This window comes from Scyliorhinus torazame, chromosome 6, assembly GCF_047496885.1.
Source record: "Scyliorhinus torazame isolate Kashiwa2021f chromosome 6, sScyTor2.1, whole genome shotgun sequence".
Taxonomy (NCBI): Eukaryota; Metazoa; Chordata; class Chondrichthyes; order Carcharhiniformes; family Scyliorhinidae; genus Scyliorhinus; species Scyliorhinus torazame.
In genome coordinates, this window is record NC_092712.1 from 156,935,708 (window position 1) to 156,957,811 (window position 22,104).

The 22,104-nt window shown below is 46.6% G+C and overlaps 1 protein-coding gene across 3 annotated transcripts in view; it reads left to right on the forward strand.

The window, feature by feature from the left end:
• poc1bl (POC1 centriolar protein homolog B (Chlamydomonas), like) overlaps window positions 1-3,979 on the forward strand; it is a 145,133-nt gene extending 141,154 nt beyond the window's left edge. For all 3 annotated transcript variants that reach the window (XM_072509003.1, XM_072509002.1, XM_072509001.1), the window contains one exon: window positions 3,049-3,979. In XM_072509003.1, the coding sequence (XP_072365104.1) occupies window positions 3,049-3,177 (129 nt within the window). In that variant the 3' untranslated portion in view covers window positions 3,178-3,979. The remainder of the gene's footprint in view (window positions 1-3,048) is intronic.
• The last annotated feature ends 18,125 nt before the right edge of the window (window positions 3,980-22,104 follow it).

The window sequence follows — 22,104 nt, forward strand, 5'->3', positions numbered from 1 at the left end:
GGAGTGGTATGTGGTAACCAGCAGGAGGTTTTCTTTCACATATTTAAAAATAAATAAATTTAGAGTACCCAATTAATTTTTTCCAATTAAGGTGCAATTTAGCGAGGCCAATCCACCTACCCTGCGCATCTTTGGGTTATGGGGGCGAAACCCACGCAAATACAGTGCAAATATGCAAACTCCACACGGACTGTGACCCAGGACCGGGATCAAACCTGGAACCTTGGCGCCATTCCCATGTGTAACATAGTGTCATGAGACTTCATGGAGTGCAGAGCCACTGTTGAGGACTCCCAGGCAACTCCCTCCTGACTGTATATGACTGTCCCACCATCTCTCCTGGTTCTGTCCTGCTAGTAGGGCAGGGCTTTGTCAGGGATGGTGATGGTGGTATCTGGGACATTGTAAGGTATAATTCTGAGAGTATGACTGTGTCAGGATTTGGTGAGAGTCTGAGAGACATTTCTCCCAATCTTGTCGCAACCCCCCAGATGTTAATAAGGAGGGCTTTGCAGGGTAGACATTGTTGGGTTTGTTGTCATTTCCGCCGCCTAGGTTGATGCCGGGCGGTCCGTCCAGTTCATTCCTTTTAGCTGTTACGATCCCAGCATTGTTACTACTGGGCAAGTCAGACCCCAGAATGAAACCGGGTTCATAGATCCTAACTTTTATTTTCTGTTTAGGTGCACGGAAGCTGGCTACGGAACAGAGTCACAGGAATCAGCTGATAAACTTTTCGCAAAAGAATAAAACATTTATTAAACAAGAAAAGATGACCTATCTGACACTACTTCTTCACCACACTGTACCTTTACAGATATATACATATTTGTAAGGCTAACTCGAGTTACAAAATCTATTTTATACTCTAATGTTTCAGGAAATACACTGTCCATGTAAACCAATAGGGAAACTGGTCAGATACCCGCACTCTGAAACCAAGTGACAGATGTTACCCAAAACAACTTCTATGGATTTCTCAGTCATTCCCCCTGCAGACTCTTGTCACATTGAGAGCCAACTGGTCTCACTGGAACTCTTTCTTTCACACAAGGTGTCCAATCTCCACTCTCAAAGAACATGCCCAGTGTCGCAGGATAAAGCAGTGCATAATTCACCCTAACAGCCTGGAGACATTTTCTCACTTCATTGAAACCTCTATTCTTATGCTGCATTGCCACTAAGAATTCATGGAAGAAAGAGACACTCGCTCCCTCGTAGAGTCAGTTCCTATCATGCCTAACCACTTCCAACACTCCCTGTAAATCTCCAAAGTTATGAAATTGGATAATTACAGGTTGGGACGTTGATTGTCCCCTCGGCCTCAAAGACAGGGTATGGTGTGTTTTTTACAACTTAACACATCCGTATCCAGCTTAAGAAAGCATGGCAGCAGTTCTCAAAGAATTTAATGGGGAACTTGCCCTCCTCTCCTTCTGGCAAACCAATGAGCCAGGCATTTCTCTTGTGACCTCGGATTTCCAGATCCTCCAGGATTTCAGACATACCACAAAGCTGGGTTTCCAAGGATTTCAGGTGGGCTGTTGCATTTCGACAGACCAGATTCTCTCTTCTGTTTCATCGAGCCCCATATTAGTGTTCTGCAGCTCAGTCTCATTAGCACTAATATTCTGAGCCAACAAGCCTAATTTATAGTCAATGATTTTAATGATGTTCACAGTCATCATTTGCCGTGCCTTCGAGAACAGAGCTTGTTTGAGGATCAGGCAGTCATATTGAGAAGTCGGCTCCACCCCACTTCCATCCGACTGCTTCCTTTTATTGACAATCCTTTCTGGATTCCTCGGCATTTTTTCAACACTGCTTAGCCATACGATGGAGTATTCACTCCTGGATTAGGTAAGTATGTGCCGTGTAAACAGGATAAATGAGAGGATTCAAGGATGAGTAGCGCCAGAGACCACGGAAATGCTGCTGTTCCTGTGCCTGCATCACGTGATTTTCCAACTCCGTGTTTCTTAATACACTTGTCTAACAAAGTATCAACACCAATCCTGAAAATTTCAATTGATCAAACATATACAGCCTTTGGCTGTGAGGAGTCATTTCACTAGCTTGTATGTGAAAAAGTGCTTGTTGATGCCCCTCCTGAATAACCTCGTTCAAGATTAAATTTTGATTCCCTCACCAGAGGAAATAGTTTCTCTATATATACTTCATTAAATATCTTCATAATTTTCAATAAATCAATTAGATTACCCCACAACTATTTAAACTCCTCATTCTCCTCTAAATATCTTCCAAGGTCTATCATCTACCATATTGTAGACTATATGCTGGTTGTGGTCTGGCCAAGACTTTGTACGGAAAATAACATTGTATGGTTATATTGAATATTTTTATATAAAATCATTCTAATAATACATATAAATGCTCTCTTTTGCCTTCAGATTATTGAGGTACAGTAAAGGAGCTTTACTTTGTGCTATACCTAAACTGGGAGAATTTGATACTGTGCCAAAAGTGAAAAAATATTTAGTTCTTCAGCCCTAACGTCCCTCAACCTGATGAATGTAACCAAAACAAAACATTCCATCAGTACAGTGAACATTTTGTTTAGGTGGTTAATTGTAACAAACTCTTAAGTTTCTGCAAGCATGCCAGCACTGCAGAAGGCTTTTAAATTATTTTTTAAAAAGCTTTTTCGATTGATAATTGTGTGCAGTCCTACTTGCTGACATTTTTTAAAATGGTCTTTCCATGGAGTAATTTCGTAAGCATGGAGTCAGAAATTCTCGTACGGAAGAGGTCAATTTGAACTTTTGTCAGCATAAACTGCAGCCTTCTACCTTAATTACATTTCTCTGTCTCTCCATTATTTTATATCCTTCCTTTTAATTATTTAATTATGTTCAAATGATGCTAAAATGAGTCTTTGTGGTAAAACATTTAATGTTCATCCTCAATGTGAGGATTTCGTTTGGACTTTCACTTCATTCTTCTACCGATAAATACTGAGTCTGTGCCTGCTTGCTATTGATGTACTATTTAAATGTGTAATGGATTAAACTGATTATTTATTTACAGAATGGAATGATTTTCCACCCTAAATCCAACAAGTGTATTACTGCTTATCACACTGCTGAAGGACGGATGGATGTGGAAATGAGAACTTGCAATTCACAGGACAATAATCAAATCTGGCATTTTGAATAGAAAGGATTATTCACAATTTCCAGAGAAAACCTACAAAATACTTTGACCTATGTACCTGGCAAAGGGAAATCAATGCTAAATGAGCAGTTAATATTTAACGCACTGAAGCTAAATGCAGATTGTATCACCGTGGTGCCTAACAAATTGATGTGAAACATCAGAGGTGGGTGGGTTGGAGGGGGACGCTCGGATGATGTAGATTTTGTCCATTTTTGAACGTCAGTCATTTTGTGTAGTGTTTCTTCATGATGTCCCATTCAAGGTTTTTCTCTAAATAGACATTTGGATTTTTTTTTCCCTTCCCTGATCACTGCATCATGTAACTGAAACTAACCAAACTACTCTTGGGATTTAAAGAGTCCATGTTGCCATGTGGTTTGCACAATTTTGCATGATTTGCTTTTCTATAATTTTTAAAGAAGGGAAGAAAGGATTGCAGGCTTCAATCTAGACTAAATGAAACAATTCAGTTTCAGAATGTAAAGAGAAATTTTAGATGTTAAATTTGTACAGAATTTATGAAATGTGGTTTACAATACAAATGATCATATTATAAAATACAAATGGTAAAAGGGATAAGTGGTATGTTGGGCACTTAAAATACAGGAATAAAGGGATGGAACAACTTACGCAGGTAAAAGGAATGCAGGAGATAATCTACTGTCTTTTTGAATTCTGTATGAATAAATTTTTGTTTTTTAAAAAAAAATCATCTTTTACTGCTGAATGCAAAAACAAAATACTGTGGATGCTGTAAATTTGATATAATTGACACATTTATGTAAAAATCACTATGCTTCTATTTGTTTGTGTAGTCTTACTCCAATTGCACTTTTTTAACCTTGCTGGAAATTGTAAAACCTTTAGACCACAAGGCTTCACGAGAAGCCAGAACAAATCTGATGATTTCATTCTTGTTTGCTTATTAATGTGAATAGAGAATATTTAATCGATGGACAGAACAAATCAATTGGCATCACCGAATATTAGAATGTAGGATACATGCCCACAATCATCTCAACCATCAACAATCGGGAAGCAACTCCCACAACCTGTAACTCCTGTCCTTAATTACCTGGTGCTACAGAACCGGGAGGTCCCAGGTTTGATCCCGTTTCTATGCTAATGCTTAAAGTAGATAAATCCTCACACCTGGATGAGATCTATCGGCTGTTGAGGGAGACAAGGGAGGAGATATCGGGGGCATTGGCAATAATTTTCAAATCTTCTCTGGCCGTGCGTGAGTTGCCAGAGGACTGGACAACTGTCCCATTGTTAAAAAAGGGAGGTAAGGATAGGCCAACAAATTATTGGCCAGTCAGTCTAACCTCCGTGCTGGGGAAGTTCCTAGAAAGAATTCTAGTAAATAAATTTCTCCAGAGTGAGTGTGAAATCATGAATAACACTGTCCAAAAGCAAAAACAAGGTTCAGACTGGCATATGGCAAACAATCATTTTGGAGACCTTCTTTGGTGTATAGTGAAGGATGCCTCAGATCTGTCCACCTGAAATGAAATGAAAATCGCTTATTGTCACGAGTAGGCTTCAATGAAGTTACTGTGAAAAGCCCCTAGTCGCCACATTCCGGCGCCTGTTCGGGGAGGCTGGTACGGGAATTGAACCGTGCTGCTGGCCTGCCTTGGTCTGCTTTAAAAGCCAGCGATTTAGCCCAGTGAGCTAAACCAGCCCCTGTTTTACATATTCAACATACTGATGCTTACTCAATGACAATCCTTGTGCTCATGTGGCTTTGGTCGAATCTACCTTTCCTGAGCATTAGTGGAAGACTCCTCACAGGTATCTTCAGCTACATCCTTCATGGTTAATCCTTGTTGTCATCTACTGATTATGCTTGGAAGTGTGAATTTCTGAGGGCAACTTGATAACGTGGGATGAAGGCATTATGGTAGCTCCCTGAGTATCTTGCACAGGCATGCATGATCTTTCAGTGGTTACGGTCAAACTGAACATTGATGGTATAGAATTCCTCTCGGTTTATGAATATTACTGTGTGAAATGGGGGTGACCTGGTTGTATGTGTGCTAATCTCTAGCTCCCTGGCCCTTTGGGAAACCAGCCAAGAAAATAATTGTTTTGGTGACTTTGACCGTCACAGGTATTGTGTGCCCACTTGGTCTATTTGGTATGAGATCATCTTCCAGGAGGCTGAAAATGTCAGTAACCTCAGGAAACCCTGAACATTGGGTGGAACAATGAATGGTACTCTGCCAAGTCCAGAAGGCTCAGCCTACATTTGTCATGTGTTGGAGATAACACCTCTTCAGAGTAGGAGCTATGCATTCATTCCCTTTGTTTTGTGGAGTGATAGGTGCTTGAGGTGAAGATTATTGGTGCAGCTGTTAGTGCTGCTCCAGTTGCTGTTAATATTGTTGGTGCTGAATCTTTGGTTCCTCATCAGAGGTCCAAGGTACCCCTGCCGCTTCCACACTGCTATGAAGGCTGACAGTGGGGGAGTGCAAATCAAAGGAAAAAGAGCTCCAAGGTAGCAGAAATTATCGCTAAAGTATTGGAAATCATCTCGATGAACAAAGCTTGTGAGCAGAGGCCTTTCACTTAGGCATGGAAGCAGCTGCCATATCTCCTGTATCTCCATACTCTTCCTGGCTAATGTTCAGTCCATTCAAGCACCGCTGTCCTCTCACCTTATTTAAATACCAGGAAGTCCAGAAAACCCACCCAGTCAAAGTAAAACAGAATCCAGGTGCCTTTCAACATATGTAAATATCAGACCCATTTGTCCCATGTGGATTTTCTATGCACTATGCAATGTGCTCAACTTAAATGCACAATAATAATAAATAATAATCTTTTATTGTCATAAGTATGAAGTTACTGTGAAAAGCCCCTAGTCACCACATTCCGGCGCCTGTTCGGGTAAGCTGGTACAGGAATTGAACCCGCACTGCTGGCCTTGTTCTGCATTGCAGCTGTCTAGCTCACTGAGCTAAACCAGCCTCTAGTTGATGGGTTACTGCGATAGGTTAAAATTCAGCCCAAAGCATCACGACCTGTGAAACCGTTGTGCATAAAATAATGAAGATATCAACAAACGATTGTCTAAATGACCAACGATTTATGTTAGGCAGGATGTTGGAACAAGAGATAGAATTGCAGGCTTCTTTATTTTCAAAAATCTAAAGTTGGATCACAAAAGTAAATGTCCTGCTCAATGCTACAGAACACGGACTCCTTTTTACTCTTTCATGTGAATCGCTCGTAATATATTAATTGTGTCAAAAAGGATTTTTTCCTCTTTATTATCTATCCTTTCTCTAATTAGATTCAGTTTCAGCAATGCACAGATGAAAATATCTTGCCTTCTCACTTTCAAAGTACCAAATTTATAAGTCAGTACATATAGGAATTATTCACCAACAGAGCAAAACTAGTAACATCTGCAGGTAAGAGGATTGATTTAACAGAAAGTTAGTTGTATTGATATACCATTCATTGTCTAGCTAAACTCCCACACTTCACTTAAATGTTTGCAACATTCTTGAGATTTAGAAATGAAGCTGGAAGCATGGGATGAAACTATAAAAAAGGGGGGGGGGGGGGGGAGTGATGTCCATGGCAATTCTAAATGATATTTGTAAAGTTGGGAGATTTAATTGGCCAAGAGGGGACCTGCTAAATTTGAATCCATCTGGTAAGTAGTGATTGGTAAGTAGATTTTATTTTCTTTACATTTATCTATCTATTTTTTTTGGCATTGTAATTGGAGAAGTTAATCTAAGGGTTAAGACATGGCAGGATATCCCAGACCCGTGTCATGCTCCTCTTGTGCGATGTGGGAGTTCAGGGACTTGCCCACTGTCCCTGGCTCCTTCACGTGCAAGATGTGTGTCCAGCTGCAGTTCCTGTTAGACCGCGCATTAGTCACACCGCAGATAAAGGGTACTGAGGGAGATAGGAAATGGGTGACCAACAATCGGAGGAAGAATAGGAAGGTAGTGCAAGGGTACCGGGCAGTCATCTCCCTCCAAAACAGGTATACTGTTTTGGATAATGTTGAGGGAGATGGCTCTCCAGGGGAAGGCAGCAGTGGCCAGGTTCATGGCACTGTGGCTGACTCTGCTGCACAGGAAGTCAGGAAAAAGAGTGGTAGAACTATAGTGATAGAGGATTCGATTGTAAGGGGAGCAGACTGGCATTTCTGCGTACGCAGACGAGACTCCAGGAAGATATGTTGCCTCCCGGGTGCAAGGGTCCTGGATGTCTCGGAGCGGCTGCAGGACATTCTAAAGGGGAGGATGAACAGTGAGCTGTCATGGTGCATATAGGCACCAACGATATAGGTAAAATATGGAATGCGGTCCTACATGCTGAATTTAGGGAGTGAGGAGCTAAACTAAAAAGTAGGACATCAAAGGTAGTAATCTCAGGATTACTACCAGTGCCATGTGTGAGTCAGAGTAGGAATTACAGGATGAATGCGTGGCTTGAGAGATAGTGCAGGAGGGAAGGATTCAGATTTTTGGGACATTGAAACCGGTTCTGGGAGAGGTGGGACCATTACAAGTCGGACGGTCTACACCTGGGCAGGATTGGAACCAATTCCTCGGGGGGTTTGCTAGTGCTGTTGGGGAGGGTTTAAACTAATGTAGCAGGAGGGTAGTAAAGAAGGGATAGAAATAAAAGCCAGTAAGGAGAAAAGTGGAAGGCAGAGAAACCAATTGAACTGCATTTATTTCAATGCAAGAGGCCTAACGGGCAAGGCAGATGAACTCAGGGCATGGATAGGTACAATGGACTGGGATATTATAGCTATTACTGAAACATGGCTAAAGAAGGGGCAGGACTGGCAGCTCAATGTTCCAGGGTACAGATGCTATAGGAAAGAAAGACGAGAGGAGGAAGGGGATTTGATTAGAGACAACATCACAGCAGTACAGAGGGGATATATCCAAGGGTTCACCCACACAGTCTATATGGGTAGAACTAAAACATAAGAAGAGTGAGGTCACTTTGATAGGACTGTACTATAAGCCCCGAATAGCATGAAATGGAGAAGCAAATATGTGAAGAGATTGCAGATAGCTGCCGGAAAAATAGTGTGGTAATTGTTGGGGACTTTAACTTTCCCAACATTATCTGGGACAACCATAGCACTAGGGGTTCGGATGGAGAGAAATTTGTCGAGTGTATTCAGGAAGAATTCCTCATTCAATATGTGGATGGCCCGACTGGAGAGGGGGCAAAACTTGACCTCCTCTTGGGGAATAAGGACGGGCAGGTGATGGAAGTGTTAGTGAGAGATCACTTTGGGACCAGTGACCATAATTCCATTAGTTTTGAGATAGCTGTGGAGAATGATAGTTCTGGCCCAAAAGTTAAAATACTAAATTAGGGCAAGGCCAATTTTGATGGTATCAGGCAAGAACTTTTCTCTTAGACTAGAGAAGACTCAGGGGGACCCTTTTTGAGGCGTCTACAATTATGTGGGACATAGGGTAGATAGGAAGAAACTTTTATCCTTGGTAGAGGGGTCAATAACTAGAGGGCATAGATTTACAGTAAGGAGCAGGAGATTTCATAGAATTTACAGCGCAGAAGGAGGCCATTCAGCCCATCGAGTCGGCACCGGCCCTTGGAAAGAGCACCCTACTTAAGCCCACCCTATCCCAGTACCCCCACCTAACCTTTTTTTGGATACTATGGGCAATTTATCATGGCCAATCCACCTAAACTGCACATCTTTGGACTGTGGGAGGAAACCGGAGCACCTGGAGGAAACCCACGCAGACACGGGGAGAATGTGCAGATTCCGCACAGACAGTGACCCAAGCCAGAAATCGAACCTGGGACCCTGGAGCTGTGAAGCAACTGTGCTAACTACTGTGCCACTGTGATGTTTGAGTAAAAACCTGTTCACCAAGAGGATTGTGGGATTCTGGAACTCACTACCTCAAAGGGTAATAGAAACAGGAACCCTCAGAACATTTTAGAAGCAGTTAGACGAGCACTTGAAATGCCATAGCATACAAAGCCATGGACCAAGAGCTGGAAAATGGGATTACAAATAGGTGTTTGATGGCCGACACAGACACAATGGGGTAAAGGGCCTCTTTCTGTGCTGCAAAACCACAAGTCCATGACATTGAATTGTTGTAAAATCCAATTGATTCCACCTTCGAACTTCCGGAGGAGGAACGGGGATGAAACCGTTCCTTGATGGACTGGATATACCAGTGGTGGGGGAGGACGAGAAACAGAGGCTGGAAGCACTACCAAGGCTTGACGAGATCATAGAATGCAACAATTCCAGGCAGTCAGGGAAGGTGTCGGGACCAGATGGGTTCCCAGTTGACTTTTACAAAAGATTCACAACAGCACTGACCCCGCACTTGTGGAAGATGTTCAACTATTCACTTTTGAAGGGGGCCTTGGTGCCCACGCTGGCCTAGGCCTTGAACTCTCTGATTCCCAAAAAAAGGACAAAGACTCGGCGGAGTGTGGATCATACAGATCCATCTATCTTTTAAATACTGATATGAAAGCACTGGCGAGGTGCCTGGAGAGTTGCAGATCGGAACTTATTGCGGAAGGTCATACTGGGTTTGTCAAAGGCCTGCGCCTGGAGAGACACAGGACCCTCCCACATGTAAAGGACCGGCGAAACACAACACCCTTTCCATCCTCTGTAATCGATAGTTCAATATGACCCCCTCTGTCACTGTAAATAATACATTTTTTTTTTTACTATACCACTGATGTCAAGAAATGCTACTACTGGGACTACGGGTCATAGACGTGGTGACAGCCTGTGATACATATATTGTTGTTGCACTGGTTTGTAAATTTTGATATTAAATGCTAAAATTCCAATAAAATATTTTTCCAAAAAAATCCATCTGATTCACCCTTGTCCTTTAGGAATGGAAACTTGGTGGGGTAAAATTTCTGTCTTGGATGCAGTCAACACTTAGGACACAAATTGAGGCAGTTTGGGGAAGTGCTTTATTTTCTCAAGTTTCCACTAAAATATATTTGCACTGAATGTAAAAATCTGCCAAGAACCAACAGAATTGGATATGTTTTAAAATATAATTTTGAATAAAAAGAAAAGTTACTTTACAAAATATTCCTTAATAAGAATGGGCAGGCGGTGGTGTTGTGGTATTGTTACTGGACTGGTAAACCAGAGCCCCAGAGTAATGCTCTGGGCACCTAGGTTCAAATCCCACCACTGCAGATGGTGAAATTTGAATTGTGTTTGTGCTACAGGCCCCCAGATAGTCAGTGGGATTTTGAGGAGTAAATATGTAAGGAGATTACAGATAGCTGCAAGAAAAATAGGGTGGGGCCATAGCATTAGGGGCTTGGATGGAGAGAAATTTGTTGAATGTATTCAGGAGGAATTTCTCATTCAGTATGTGGAAGGCCTGAAGAGAGAGGGGAAATATCTGACCTCCTTTTGGGGAATAAGGAAGAGCAGGTGACAGAAGTGTTAGTGAGGGATCACTTTGGGACCAGTGACCATAACTCCATTAGTTTTAGGATAGCTGCAGAGAATGATAGGTATGGCCCAAAAGTTAAAATTCTAAGCCAATTTTGATGGTATTAGTAAGGAACTTTCAAAATGTTGCTAATTGTGTTTCCCTTAATTTGGCGCTGAAGATGGCAGCCGATATGGTTGCCTTCCTTAATTCTAATTACGTTTTGCTCTAGAGTCGCCAGGTATCTTTCGATACCGCCACAAGGTTCAAAACCGAATACTGATCAAAGACTCGATACACCAGTTAGTAAGTTCAAACTCAATGCTCATTTATTTACACACAGTCAAATATACTCATGCATAAAACTCTACAAACTAAACTATCACTACTGCTAAAGCCTATACTTAGCTTCGGGCGCCCACTCAGTCAGGGGAACAATGGCCGTTGTTCGGTTCGGAGGCTGCTGGGGTCGAATTGGTATGGAATAACTGCTAGAAGAGTCTGTCTCGTAGCGTGCGTTGACCTTGGACTTACTTGTTCTGTTGTTGCTGTTGGGCAGGTCTCTCCTTGGTGAGAGCCGGAGCCACAAGAGAGTGATTCTCTCTTGGGGGATTCTTCTTATACCCAAAAGGGGCTTCGCGCGCTTTTGGACAGGCCTTGAACTTTGATCAATTAATTGGGCCGTTTCCCAATCGTTCCTATCGATTTCCTCCAATAGAGGGGTGGGTGCCCTGATGGCTGGACTTTCGCCTGCTTTGTTCTGGTCTCCTCTGGCGCCGGGGTGTCTGCCTTGGTATCGTTTACTTAAATGTTACTCTTTTGTCCCTGGGGATGGCTCATTAGTATAGTAATGGTTTGCAGTATCGGTCTTGTCTGGGAGCTACGGCTCCAATCAACAGACAAACCCTACACCTGCTTGCTTTCTCAGTATTGTCCATTTTCCCTGCAATCTTTGCAAAGTGTCCATTTTGTAATCGGGAAGTAGCCATCCCAGATGGCTACAAAAAGTTAATTGGGGGAGTTTATTGGCAGGCAAAGGGGCAGCTGGCAAGTGGGAGGGAGGCTTTCAAAAATGTGTTAACCAGGGTTCAAGGGTAGGCACATTCCTCTTAGAGTGAAGTAGGTAGAAGTAGGGAACCTGGATGACTCGGGAAATTGAGACCCTGGTCAAAAAGAAGGAGGCATATGACCTGCATAGGCAGCTGGGATCAAGTGGATCCCTTGAAGAGTATAGATGTCAGAGTAGAGGTAAGAGAGAAATCAGGAGGGCAAAAAGGGGACATGGGATTGTTTTGGCAGATAAGGCAAAGGAGAATCAAAAGAACATCTACAAATACATTAAGGGCAAAAGAGTAACAAGGGAGAGAGTAGGGCCACTTAAGGATCTACAAAGTCATCTGTGTGCAGATCCACAAGAGATAGGGGAGATCCTAAATGAATATTTCTCATCGGTATTTACTGTTGAGAAAGGCATGAATGTTAGGGAATTTGGGGAAAATAGTGATATCTTGAGGAGCGTACATATTATAGAAAGGAGGTGCTGGAAGTCTTAAAGTGCATCAAGGTAGATAAATCTCCGGGACCTGATGAAATGTATGCCAGGACATTGTGGGAGGCTCGGGAGGAAATTGCAGGTCCCTAGCAGAGATATTTGAATCGTCGACAACCACAGGTGAGGTACCTGCAGATTGGAGGGTAGCAAATGTTGTGCCTTTGTTTAAGAAGTGCTGCAGGGAAAAGTCTGGGAATCAGACCATTAAGCCTAATGTCTGTGGTAGATAAGTTGTTAGAGGGTATTGGGAGACAGAATCTACAGGCATTTAGAGAGGCAAGGACTGATTAGGGAAAGTCAGCATGGCTTTGTGATTGGAAAATCATTTCTCACAAATTTGATTGAGTTGTTTGAAGGGGTAACCAAGAAGGTAGATGAGGGCAGTGCAGTCGACGTCTACATTAGCAAGGCCCTTGACAAAGTACCGCTTGGCAGGTTTTTGCATAAGTTATATCTCATGGGAGCCAGAGTGAGGTCGCCAACTGGATACAAAATTGGATTGACGACAAAAGACAAAGCAGTGATTTAGAGGGTTGATTTTCAAACTGGAGGCCTGTGACCAGCAGTGTGCCTCAGGTATCAGTACTGGAACCACTGTTATTTGTTATTTATATTAATGATTTGGATGAAAATTTAGGAGGCATGGTTAGTAGGTTTGCAGATGACACCAAGATTGGTGGCATAGTGGACAGTGAAAAAGGTTATCTAGGATTGCAACAAGATCTTGATCAATTGGGCCAGTGGGCCAACGAATGGCAGATGGAGTTTAATTTAGCTAAATGTGAAGTGATTAATTTAGGTTGATTGAAGCAGGACAGGACCTACTCAGTTAATGGTAGGGTGTTGGGTAGAGTTATAGAACAAAGAGATCTTGGAGTATGGGTTCATAGTTCCTTGAAAGTGGAGTCAGAGGTGGACAGGGTGATGAAGAAGGCATTCGGCATGCTTGGTTTCATTGGTCAGAACATTGAATACAGGAGTTGGGACTTCTTGTTCAAGTTGTACAAGACATTAGTAAGGCCACACTTTGAATACTGTGTACAGTTCTGGCCACCCTATTATAGAAAGGATATTATTAAACTAAAAAGAGTGCAGAAAAGATTTACTAGGTTGTTACCGGGACTTGATGGTTTGAGTTATCCGGAGAGGGTGGATAGACTGGGACTTTTTCCCTGGAGCGGAGGAGGCTTAGTGGTGATCTTATAAAGGTCTATGTAATAGTCCAAAGATGTGCAGGTTAGGTGGATTGGCCATGCTAAATTGCCCTTAGTGTCCAAAGGGGTTGGGTGGGATTGCTGGGTTACGGGTATGGGGCGGAGTTCTGGGCTTAAATGGGGCCTCGGCTCTTTCCAAGGGCCGATGCAGGCTTGATGGGCGTAATGGCCTCCTTCTGCACTGTAAATTCTATGTGATCTATGTTATAATAATGAGGGGCATAGATTAAGGTAGATAGTCAACATCTTTTCCCAAAGGTACAGGAGTTTAAACCTAGAGGACATAGGTTTAAGGTGAGAGGGGAGAGATACAAGAGTCCAGAGGGGTTGAGTGTCTGGAACGAGCTGTCAGAGGCAGTTGTAGAGGCAGGTACAATTTTGTCTTTTAAAAAGCATTTAGACAGTTATATGAGTGAAATGGGTATAGAGGGATATGGGCCAAATACGGGCAATTGAGACCAGCTTAGTGGTAAGAAGTGGGCGGCAAGGACAAGTTGGGCCGAAGGGCCTGTTTCCATGCTGTAAACCTCTATGACTCTTAACATCTATGAGTGGAACTTGGTGTATAACAGCTGAAAATGGGTTTATCACATAAAATAAACACTTTACTCACAGGTGGTCAACTACATATGATTAATCAGATTCTAAACCATCAAAAATGATTATAAAAAATTATTTTATTGGTATATAGATGGTTCAGTTTATTGCTAAGTTTTAAAAAAATGTTCAAAAGCTCTTAAAACATACCTATCAGTGACCCACTGGCAGCACAATGGGTCAGGAGGAAAGGCCCGGTTTGTCTTCAGTGTCAACTTTGGATTCCATTTAATCTGACAACATCAGAAAAAAACATTGAATTCTGCTCCTAATTACCATCTACTGCCTTCCCTTAGCTGATGAATCAGTACTCCTCCATATTGATTACCGCTTGGAAGAAACACTGAGGGTTGCTAGAGCAGAGATTTCCTACCAATTGGCTCTAGTACTCTATTACTACTAAGTGGCAGGTGTTGACCCATCCAAAGAGAAAAACATATTTTATTTAATTTTTTTCTTAATTTAGAGAACCCAATTATTTTTTTCCAATTAGGGGCAGTTTAGTGTGGTTAATCCGCCTATCCTTGGGTTGTGGGAATGAGACCCAGGCAGACATGGGGAGAATGTAAAAACTCGACAGACAGTGACCCGGGGCCGGGATCAAACCTGGGTCCTCGGCACGGTCAGACAGCAGTGCTAACCACTGAGCCACTGTGCTGCCCCAGAGAAAAACATATTTGACCTCATTCTCACCAATCAATCTGTCATTGGTGCATCTGCCCACAACAGTATTGGTAGTTGTGACCATTGCACACGTACTTTCACACTGAGGACCCCCTCCATTGTATTATGCGGTACTACCACTGTGCTAAATTGGATGGATTAAGAGCAGGTCCAGCAGCTCAAAACTGAGCATCAATCATGTACTGTGGTGCAGCAGCAGAAATATATTCCATCACCATCTATAACCTCATTACCTTTTATATCCTTCCTTCACCGTTACCGTCAAGTCAGGAAAAACACCTGGCTCAATGAGGTATCTAAAAGAGCATTCAAAGGGCAGCACCAGGTGTATCATAAAACAAGATGGCACCTGTTAAAGTTATGCTAAAGAGAAGAAGTAGCATAGACCAAGCTAAATACACCAACCAGCAACAGATCAGATTGAAACTCTGCAATCCTGCCACTTCCAGTTGTGAATGATGGTGGGTGTTCAGTTTGGGAGCAGTCAGGAGTACTCGGCTGCAGATCTCATTACAGTCTTTATCCAAACCAGCAGGGCAATAGGGCTGAATTACAGGGGTGAGGTGACAGTGAAATCAAAACAGCATTTCACGAGGAGTCCTGGTATTTTTTTTGCAAAATATTTTTATTGAACATTTTAAAATAAATAATAATAATCTTTATTGTCACAAGTAGGCTTACATTAACACTGCAATGAAGTTACTGTGAAAAGTTCCTAGTCGCCACATTCCGGCACCTTTCAGTCACACAGAGCAGGTACTGACGTTGGCAGCGGCGGAAGAGGGTAGTGCTTCAGGAATTTATGGCGCTAGGGCAATCGGTGCCAGGGCCCGGAGGGAGACTGTGTCCTGGCGCCCGTCGGGGTATGCCACGTAGGCGTACTGCGGGTTCGCATGCAGCAGTTGTACCTTTTCGACCAACGGGTCTGCCTTCTGGATCCGCACGTGTTTGCGGAGGACGGGTCCTGGAGCTGCCAGCCACGTTGGGAGCAAAAACCCAGAGGTAGACTTCCTGGGGAAGGCAAGGAGACGTTCATGGGGGGTTGCATTAGTTGCAGTGCAGAGTAGTGATCGGATGGAGTGGAGCGCATCGGGGAGGACCTCCTGCCAGCGGGAGACCGGGAGATTTTTAGACCGCAGGGCCAGCAGGACGGCCTTCCAGGCCGTCCCATTCTCCCTCTCCACCTGCCCATTTCCCCGGGGGTTGTAGCTGGTCGTCCTGCTCAAGGCAATGCCCTTGCTGAGCAGGAACTGACGCAGCTCATCACTCATAAAGGAGGATACCCAGTCCCTGTGGACGTAAGCGGGGAAACCAAACAGGGCGGAGATGCTGTTGAGTGCTTTAATGACCGTGGCAGACGTCATATCGGGGCATGGGATGGCAAAGGGGAAGCGGGAGTACTCATCGACCAAGTTCAGGAAGTATGTGTTTCGGTCGGTGGAGGGGATGGGCCCTTTGAAGTCCATGCTGAGGCGTTCAAAGGGGTGGGAGGCCTTCACCAGGTGCGCTTGATCTGGCCGGTAGAAGTGCAGCTTGCACTCCGCGCAGACCTGGCAGTCTCTGGTGACAGCCCTGACCTCCGCAATGGAGTAGGGCAGGTTGCGGGCCTTTATGAAGTGAAAGAACCGGGTGACCCCCGGGTGACAGAGACCATCGTGTAGGGCCCGGAGTCGGTCCACTTGTGCGCTGGCACATGTATCTCGGGATAGGGCATCGGGAGGCTAGTTGAGCTTCCCGGGGCGATACAAAATCTCGTAATTATAGGTGGAGAGCTCGATCCTCCACCTTAAGATTTTATCATTTTTGATCTTGCCCCGCTGTGTATTATTGAACATGAAGGCAACCGACCGTTAGTCAGTGAGAAGAGTGAATCTTTTGCAGGCCAGGTAATTCTCCAATGCCTCACAGCTTCAACGGTGGCTTGCGCCTCCTTTTTGACAGAGGAGTGCCGCATTTCGGAGGCATGGAGGGTGCGGGAAAAGAATGCCATGGGTCTGCCTGCCTGGTTGAGGGAGGCGGCCAGAGCGACGTCCGATGCATCGCTCTCGACCTGAAAAGGGAGGGACTCATCGACTGTTTGCATCGTGGCCTTAGCGATGTCTGCCTTGATGCAGTTGAAGGCCTGGTGGGCCTCAGCCATCAGGGGGAAAACTGTGGAGTGAATGAGTGGGCGGGCCTTGTCTGCATAGTTACTGACCCACTGGGAATAATAGGAGAAAACCCCCAGGCAGCGTTTCAGGGCCTTGGGGCAGTGGGGGAGGGGGAGTTCCATGAGGGGGCGCATGCGGTCGGGGTCGGGCCCTTGAACTCTGTTTTCCACAACATAGCCAAGGATGGCTAAGCGGTTGGTGCGGAACACACACTTCTCCTTATTGTGCTTGAGGTTAAGGAGTTTGGCTGTGGAGAAATTTGAGGTTAGCGTCGTGGTCCTGCTGGTCGTGGCCGCAGATGGTGACGTTATCTAGGTACAGGAAGGTGGCCCGCAGTCCGTACCGGTCAACCATTCGGTCCATCTCACGTTGGAGGACCGAGACCCCATTAGTGACGCCGAAAGGAACCCTAAGGAAATGGTAAAGGCAGCCATCTGCTTCGAACGCAGTGTATTGGCGGTCCGCCATGTGGATGGGGAGCTGGTGGTAGGCAGCTTTCAGGTCCACTGTAGAAAAGACCCGGTACTGTGAAATCTGATTGACCAGATCAGATATGCGTGGGAGGGGGTAGTAGCTGTAGCTGGTGGGGCCCACGATGTCCATGAGGGTGCCGTGCGGTCGGGGACGTACGACTGTACGTTACGGGAGGCTACTGTTAGTGAGTTCGCGAGCTGTCTGGTTGCCGCGAGGTCGAGCGTACCCCCTTCTAATAGACGCTGGCGGATGTACGCCGACCCCATGCCCGTAACAAAAGCGTCCCTGATTAAAAGTTCCGTATGTTCGACTGCCGAAACTGCCTGGCAATCACAGTTCCTCGCCAGGATGTGCAGGGCACGCCAGAAATCGTCTAATGCTGTCGCGTGGACAGGAATTGCCTGGCGTAGAGTTTGTGGTCAGCCGAATATAATGTCCTTTCAGAAGCTCCATTGCTTCAGTGTAAGTGGACACATCCCGGATAAGGGGAAAAATATCGGAGCTCACCCGTGAGTACAGGACCTGGAGCTTCTGTGCTTCCGAGGGTTGTTCAGTCGATGAGCTGAGGTAGCTTTCGAAGCAAGCTAGTCCGTGGTCAAAGGCCGACGTGGCGTTGGCTGCTTGCGGGTGCAGCTGTAGGCGATCAGGCTTGATACGAAGTTCCATCGCTGTAAAATCTCTGCTTAATAAATTGATGCACTATCAATTACTACGAGACGAGAGTAGAGAATAATCGAGGCTTTATTAAGCAGAGATGTGTGGCCTCCTGCAGCTGCTACCAGAATGGGAGCAGCTCGGGTGTGCACACATATTTATACTCCGCCTACTGGGCAGAGCCAGCAGGCAGGGATTTACCCCCATACCTATAGTACAGGAGCCTTACCGTATTACCTCTAATAATCATCATTACAATTACTATACAATCAGTGGTGACTACCACACTAACTAAACTCGTAAAATTTAACTTCCGGAGCCGCCTGCAACTCTTAAGTATCTAAAATGAAAGCTTGCCAAATGAAACGGCAGTGGCCCCAAACTAACCCCCTTCCCCGGCGGAGGAACCAGAAAACACTTGTTGTTTCCCAAATTCAATTTGTGCCCAGAGAAAGCTCCAAACTGCCTTAACAGCCCCATTATGCCCCCCCATTGCGGGAACCAGCTCGGTAATGTACAACAAAAGGTCATCAGTGTAAATTGACACCCTATGCTCCTCCCCCTTATTATTCCCCTCCACCTATCTAAACTTCTCAAAGCGCTGGCCAACAGCTCAATTGCCAACGCGAATAGGAGGGGGGAACAAAGGGCACCCTACCTCGTTCCCCTGTGCTACCGAAAATAACACAAGCTAACATTATTTATTCGAACACTGACCTTTGGTTCCTTGTACAACAGTTTGACCCACGACACAAACTTAGGCTCTAGCCTGAACAATAATCTTTATTAATATCATAAGTAGGTTTACATTAACACTGCAATGAAGTTACTGTGAAAATTCCCTAGTCGCCACATTACGGTGCCTGTACTCATAAACTACCCCCTTCACCAGTGTCAACTGCTGCACCAATTTATCCATGGACACCAAATCAAACTGTGTATGCAACAACTTCCTGCTGGTGAAAAGCTCTGGGGTAGGATCCTCCAAATATGTTCATCCACCCCAATATCTCATTCACCAATCGCTCACGTTCCTCCCTTGCTTCCCGATCTGCTTGCGCCTTAAATGCAACCGCTTTCCCCCTCACCACCGCCTCAGAGCCTCACATACTGCCGAGGGCAACACTTCCCCAGTCTTGTTAAACCCTACGTACTTGTGAGACTAAGTGTTGACGTCGACTTCATGGACTTTCACAACAGCAAAACTGGCATCGAACCTGGATCGATTCAGCAACTGTGGCGGGGCTAGCACTGGCACCACATGGAACACAATTAATTCCAATGAAAAACAGTCCTGGATTCGCCGGATCCATAATTGACACTCGATAGGCTGATAAGCTGCATTCTCCTCCCCCTTGCCAACCTTCTCCTCCCCCTCCCTCTCCACTGCCTGTCCCTCTCCTCCCCTCTCCTCTTTGCCCTGCCTTCCCCCCATCCTCCCTCCACCCCCTCCCCTCCTCTCACCCCCCTCCCCTCCTCTCACCCCCCTCCCCTCCTCTCACCCCCTTCTCCTCCCTGTCCCCCCTCCCCTCCTCTCACCCCCTTCTCCTCCCTGTCACCCCTCCCCTCCCCTCCCCCCCTCTCCTCCCCTCCCCCCCTCTCCTCCCCTCCCCCTCTCCTCCCCTTCCCCTTCCCCTTCCCCTCCCCTCCCCCTCCCCTCCCCCTCCCCTTCCCCCCACCTCCCCTTCCCCCCACCTCCCCTTCCCCCCACCTCCCCTTCCCCCCACCTCCCCTTCCCCCCACCTCCCCCTTCCCCCCATCCTCCCCCTCCCCTTCCCCTCATCCTCTGTGTCCCCTCCATCCCCCCCATCCTCCCCCTCCCCTCCATCCCCCCTCCCTCCCCGTCCTCCCATCCCCCTCCCTCCCTCCCCTCCCTGTCTCCTCACTCTACATCCGATCCCTCCCCGTCCCAGTCCCCTCCCTCCCTCCCCTATGTGGTAGTCACCACTATTGTATTATATTGTATATACTGCACTGCCTACGAGGGTATTACGGTAAGGCCCCTGTACTACAGGCATGGGGGTAGATCCCTGCCTGCTGGCTCCACCCAGTAGGCGGAGTATATATGTGTGTGCTCTCCGAACTGCAGCCATTTCGGCAGCAGCTGTAGGAGGCCACACATCTCTGTGTAATAAAGCCGCGATTACTATCGTGTAGGTGTATGCCTCCCACCGCACAACCCACCCCTCCTGGGCATCGTGGACCCCGCCAGCAGCCACCCCATCGTGGACCCCATTAGCGACCGCCCCCAGCCAACCCCACGCCTGCGCCGCGCGACAGCCAACCAACCCCAGGTTAGGTGGATTGGCCATGCTAAATTACCCGTAGTGTCCATAAGGGTTGAGAGGGGTTATTGGGTTGCGGGGATAAGGTGGAAGTGAGGGATTAATGTGGGTCGGTGCAGACTCGATGGGCCGAATGGCCTCCTTCTGCACTGTATGTTCTATGTAATCTATGTAATCTACTCTCATCTCGTCGTAATTGATAGTGCATCAATTTATTACACAGAGATTTTACAAAGATGGATCTCCGCATCACGCCGGATCGCCTGCAGCTGCATCCTCAAGCAGACAACGCCAAAAAGGACTTCACACATTGGCTAGCTTGCTTTGAAGCATACATCGGATCTGCAACAGACCCAATCACAGAAGCACAGAAGCTCTATATTCTGTACACGCGGCTGAGCTCCAATGTCTTTCCCCTCATACAGGACGCGCCTACTTACCCAGAGGCCATGGCTCTACTGAAGGAGAACTAAGCTCAGCAGACCAACAAGATCTACGCCAGGCACCTCCAGTCAACGCGGCACCAACGTCCGGGTGAGTCTGTGGAAAATTCCTGCTCGCCCTGGTGAGAGACTGTGATTGCCAAGCCGTTTCGGCCGCTGAACATTCTAACCTAATGAGAGACGCGTTCATTACGGGCATAGGGTCGGCCTACATCCGCCAGCCCCACTTAGAAGGGACTACACTTGACCTCGCGGCGACCAAGAAACTAGCACTCTCGCTCAGTTGCCTCACGCAACGTATAGGTGTATGCCTCCCACCGCACAACCCACCCCTCCTGGGCATCGTGGACCCCGCCAGCAGCCACCCCATCGTGGACCCCATTAGCGACCGCCCCCAGCCAACCCCACGCCTGCGCCGCGCGACAGCCAACCAACCCCAGGGGACCCAAGTGCTACTTCTGTGGACAGACAAAACACCCCCGGCAGCGTTGCCCGGTGCGGAGCGCGCTCTGCAAGGCCTGCGGCAAGAAAGGACATTTTGCTGCAGTGTGCCAGGCCCGCTCAATCGCCGCTATTGTCCCTGTACACCCCGCGTGCGGCCAGTGGGCGCCGCCACCTTCATCGCCTCAGACCACGTGCGGCCCATGGGCGCCGCCATCTTGCTGGCCTCATAACCAATGGGTGGAGCCATCTTGCCTGCCTCAGGACACGTGCGGCCCGTGGGCGCCGCCATCTTCCCTGCCTCAGAACAACTGCCCATCGGGCACCTAATCGGGCCGCTCATCGCCTGCAACTGCCGACGACCAGCCGCGTCTCACCTCCGTCACGATCAACCAGTCCCGACCGCACAACCTCGCAACCGCGTTGACAAAGGTGAAGGTCGACGGGCATGAGATATCCTGCCTTCTGGACTCCGGGAGCACAGAGCTTCATCCACCCCGATACGGTAAGTGGCTGCTCCCTCGCGGTACACCCCATTAACCAAAGAATCTCCCTGGCCTCCGGATCCCACTCCGTGGCGATCCGGGGGTACTGCATCGCCACCCTCAGCATCCAGGGTGTAGAGTTCAGCGGCTTCTGGCTCTACGTCCTCCCCAACCTCTGCGCTGCCTTACTACTCGGCCTGGACTTCCAGTGCAACCACCAGAGCCTAACCCTGAAATTTGGCGGGCCCCTACCACACCCTACTGTATGCGGCCTCACGACCCTTAAGGTCAACCCGCCTTCTCTGTTTGCAAACCTCACCCCGGATTGCAAACCAGTCGCCACCAGGAGCAGACGGTACAGCGCTCAGGACAGGACCTTCATCAGGTCTGAGGTCCAGCGGCTGCTGCGGGTAGGTATCATCGAGGCCAGCAACAGCCCCTGGAGAGCGCAAGTGATAGTGGTGAAAACGGGGGAGAAAAACAGGATG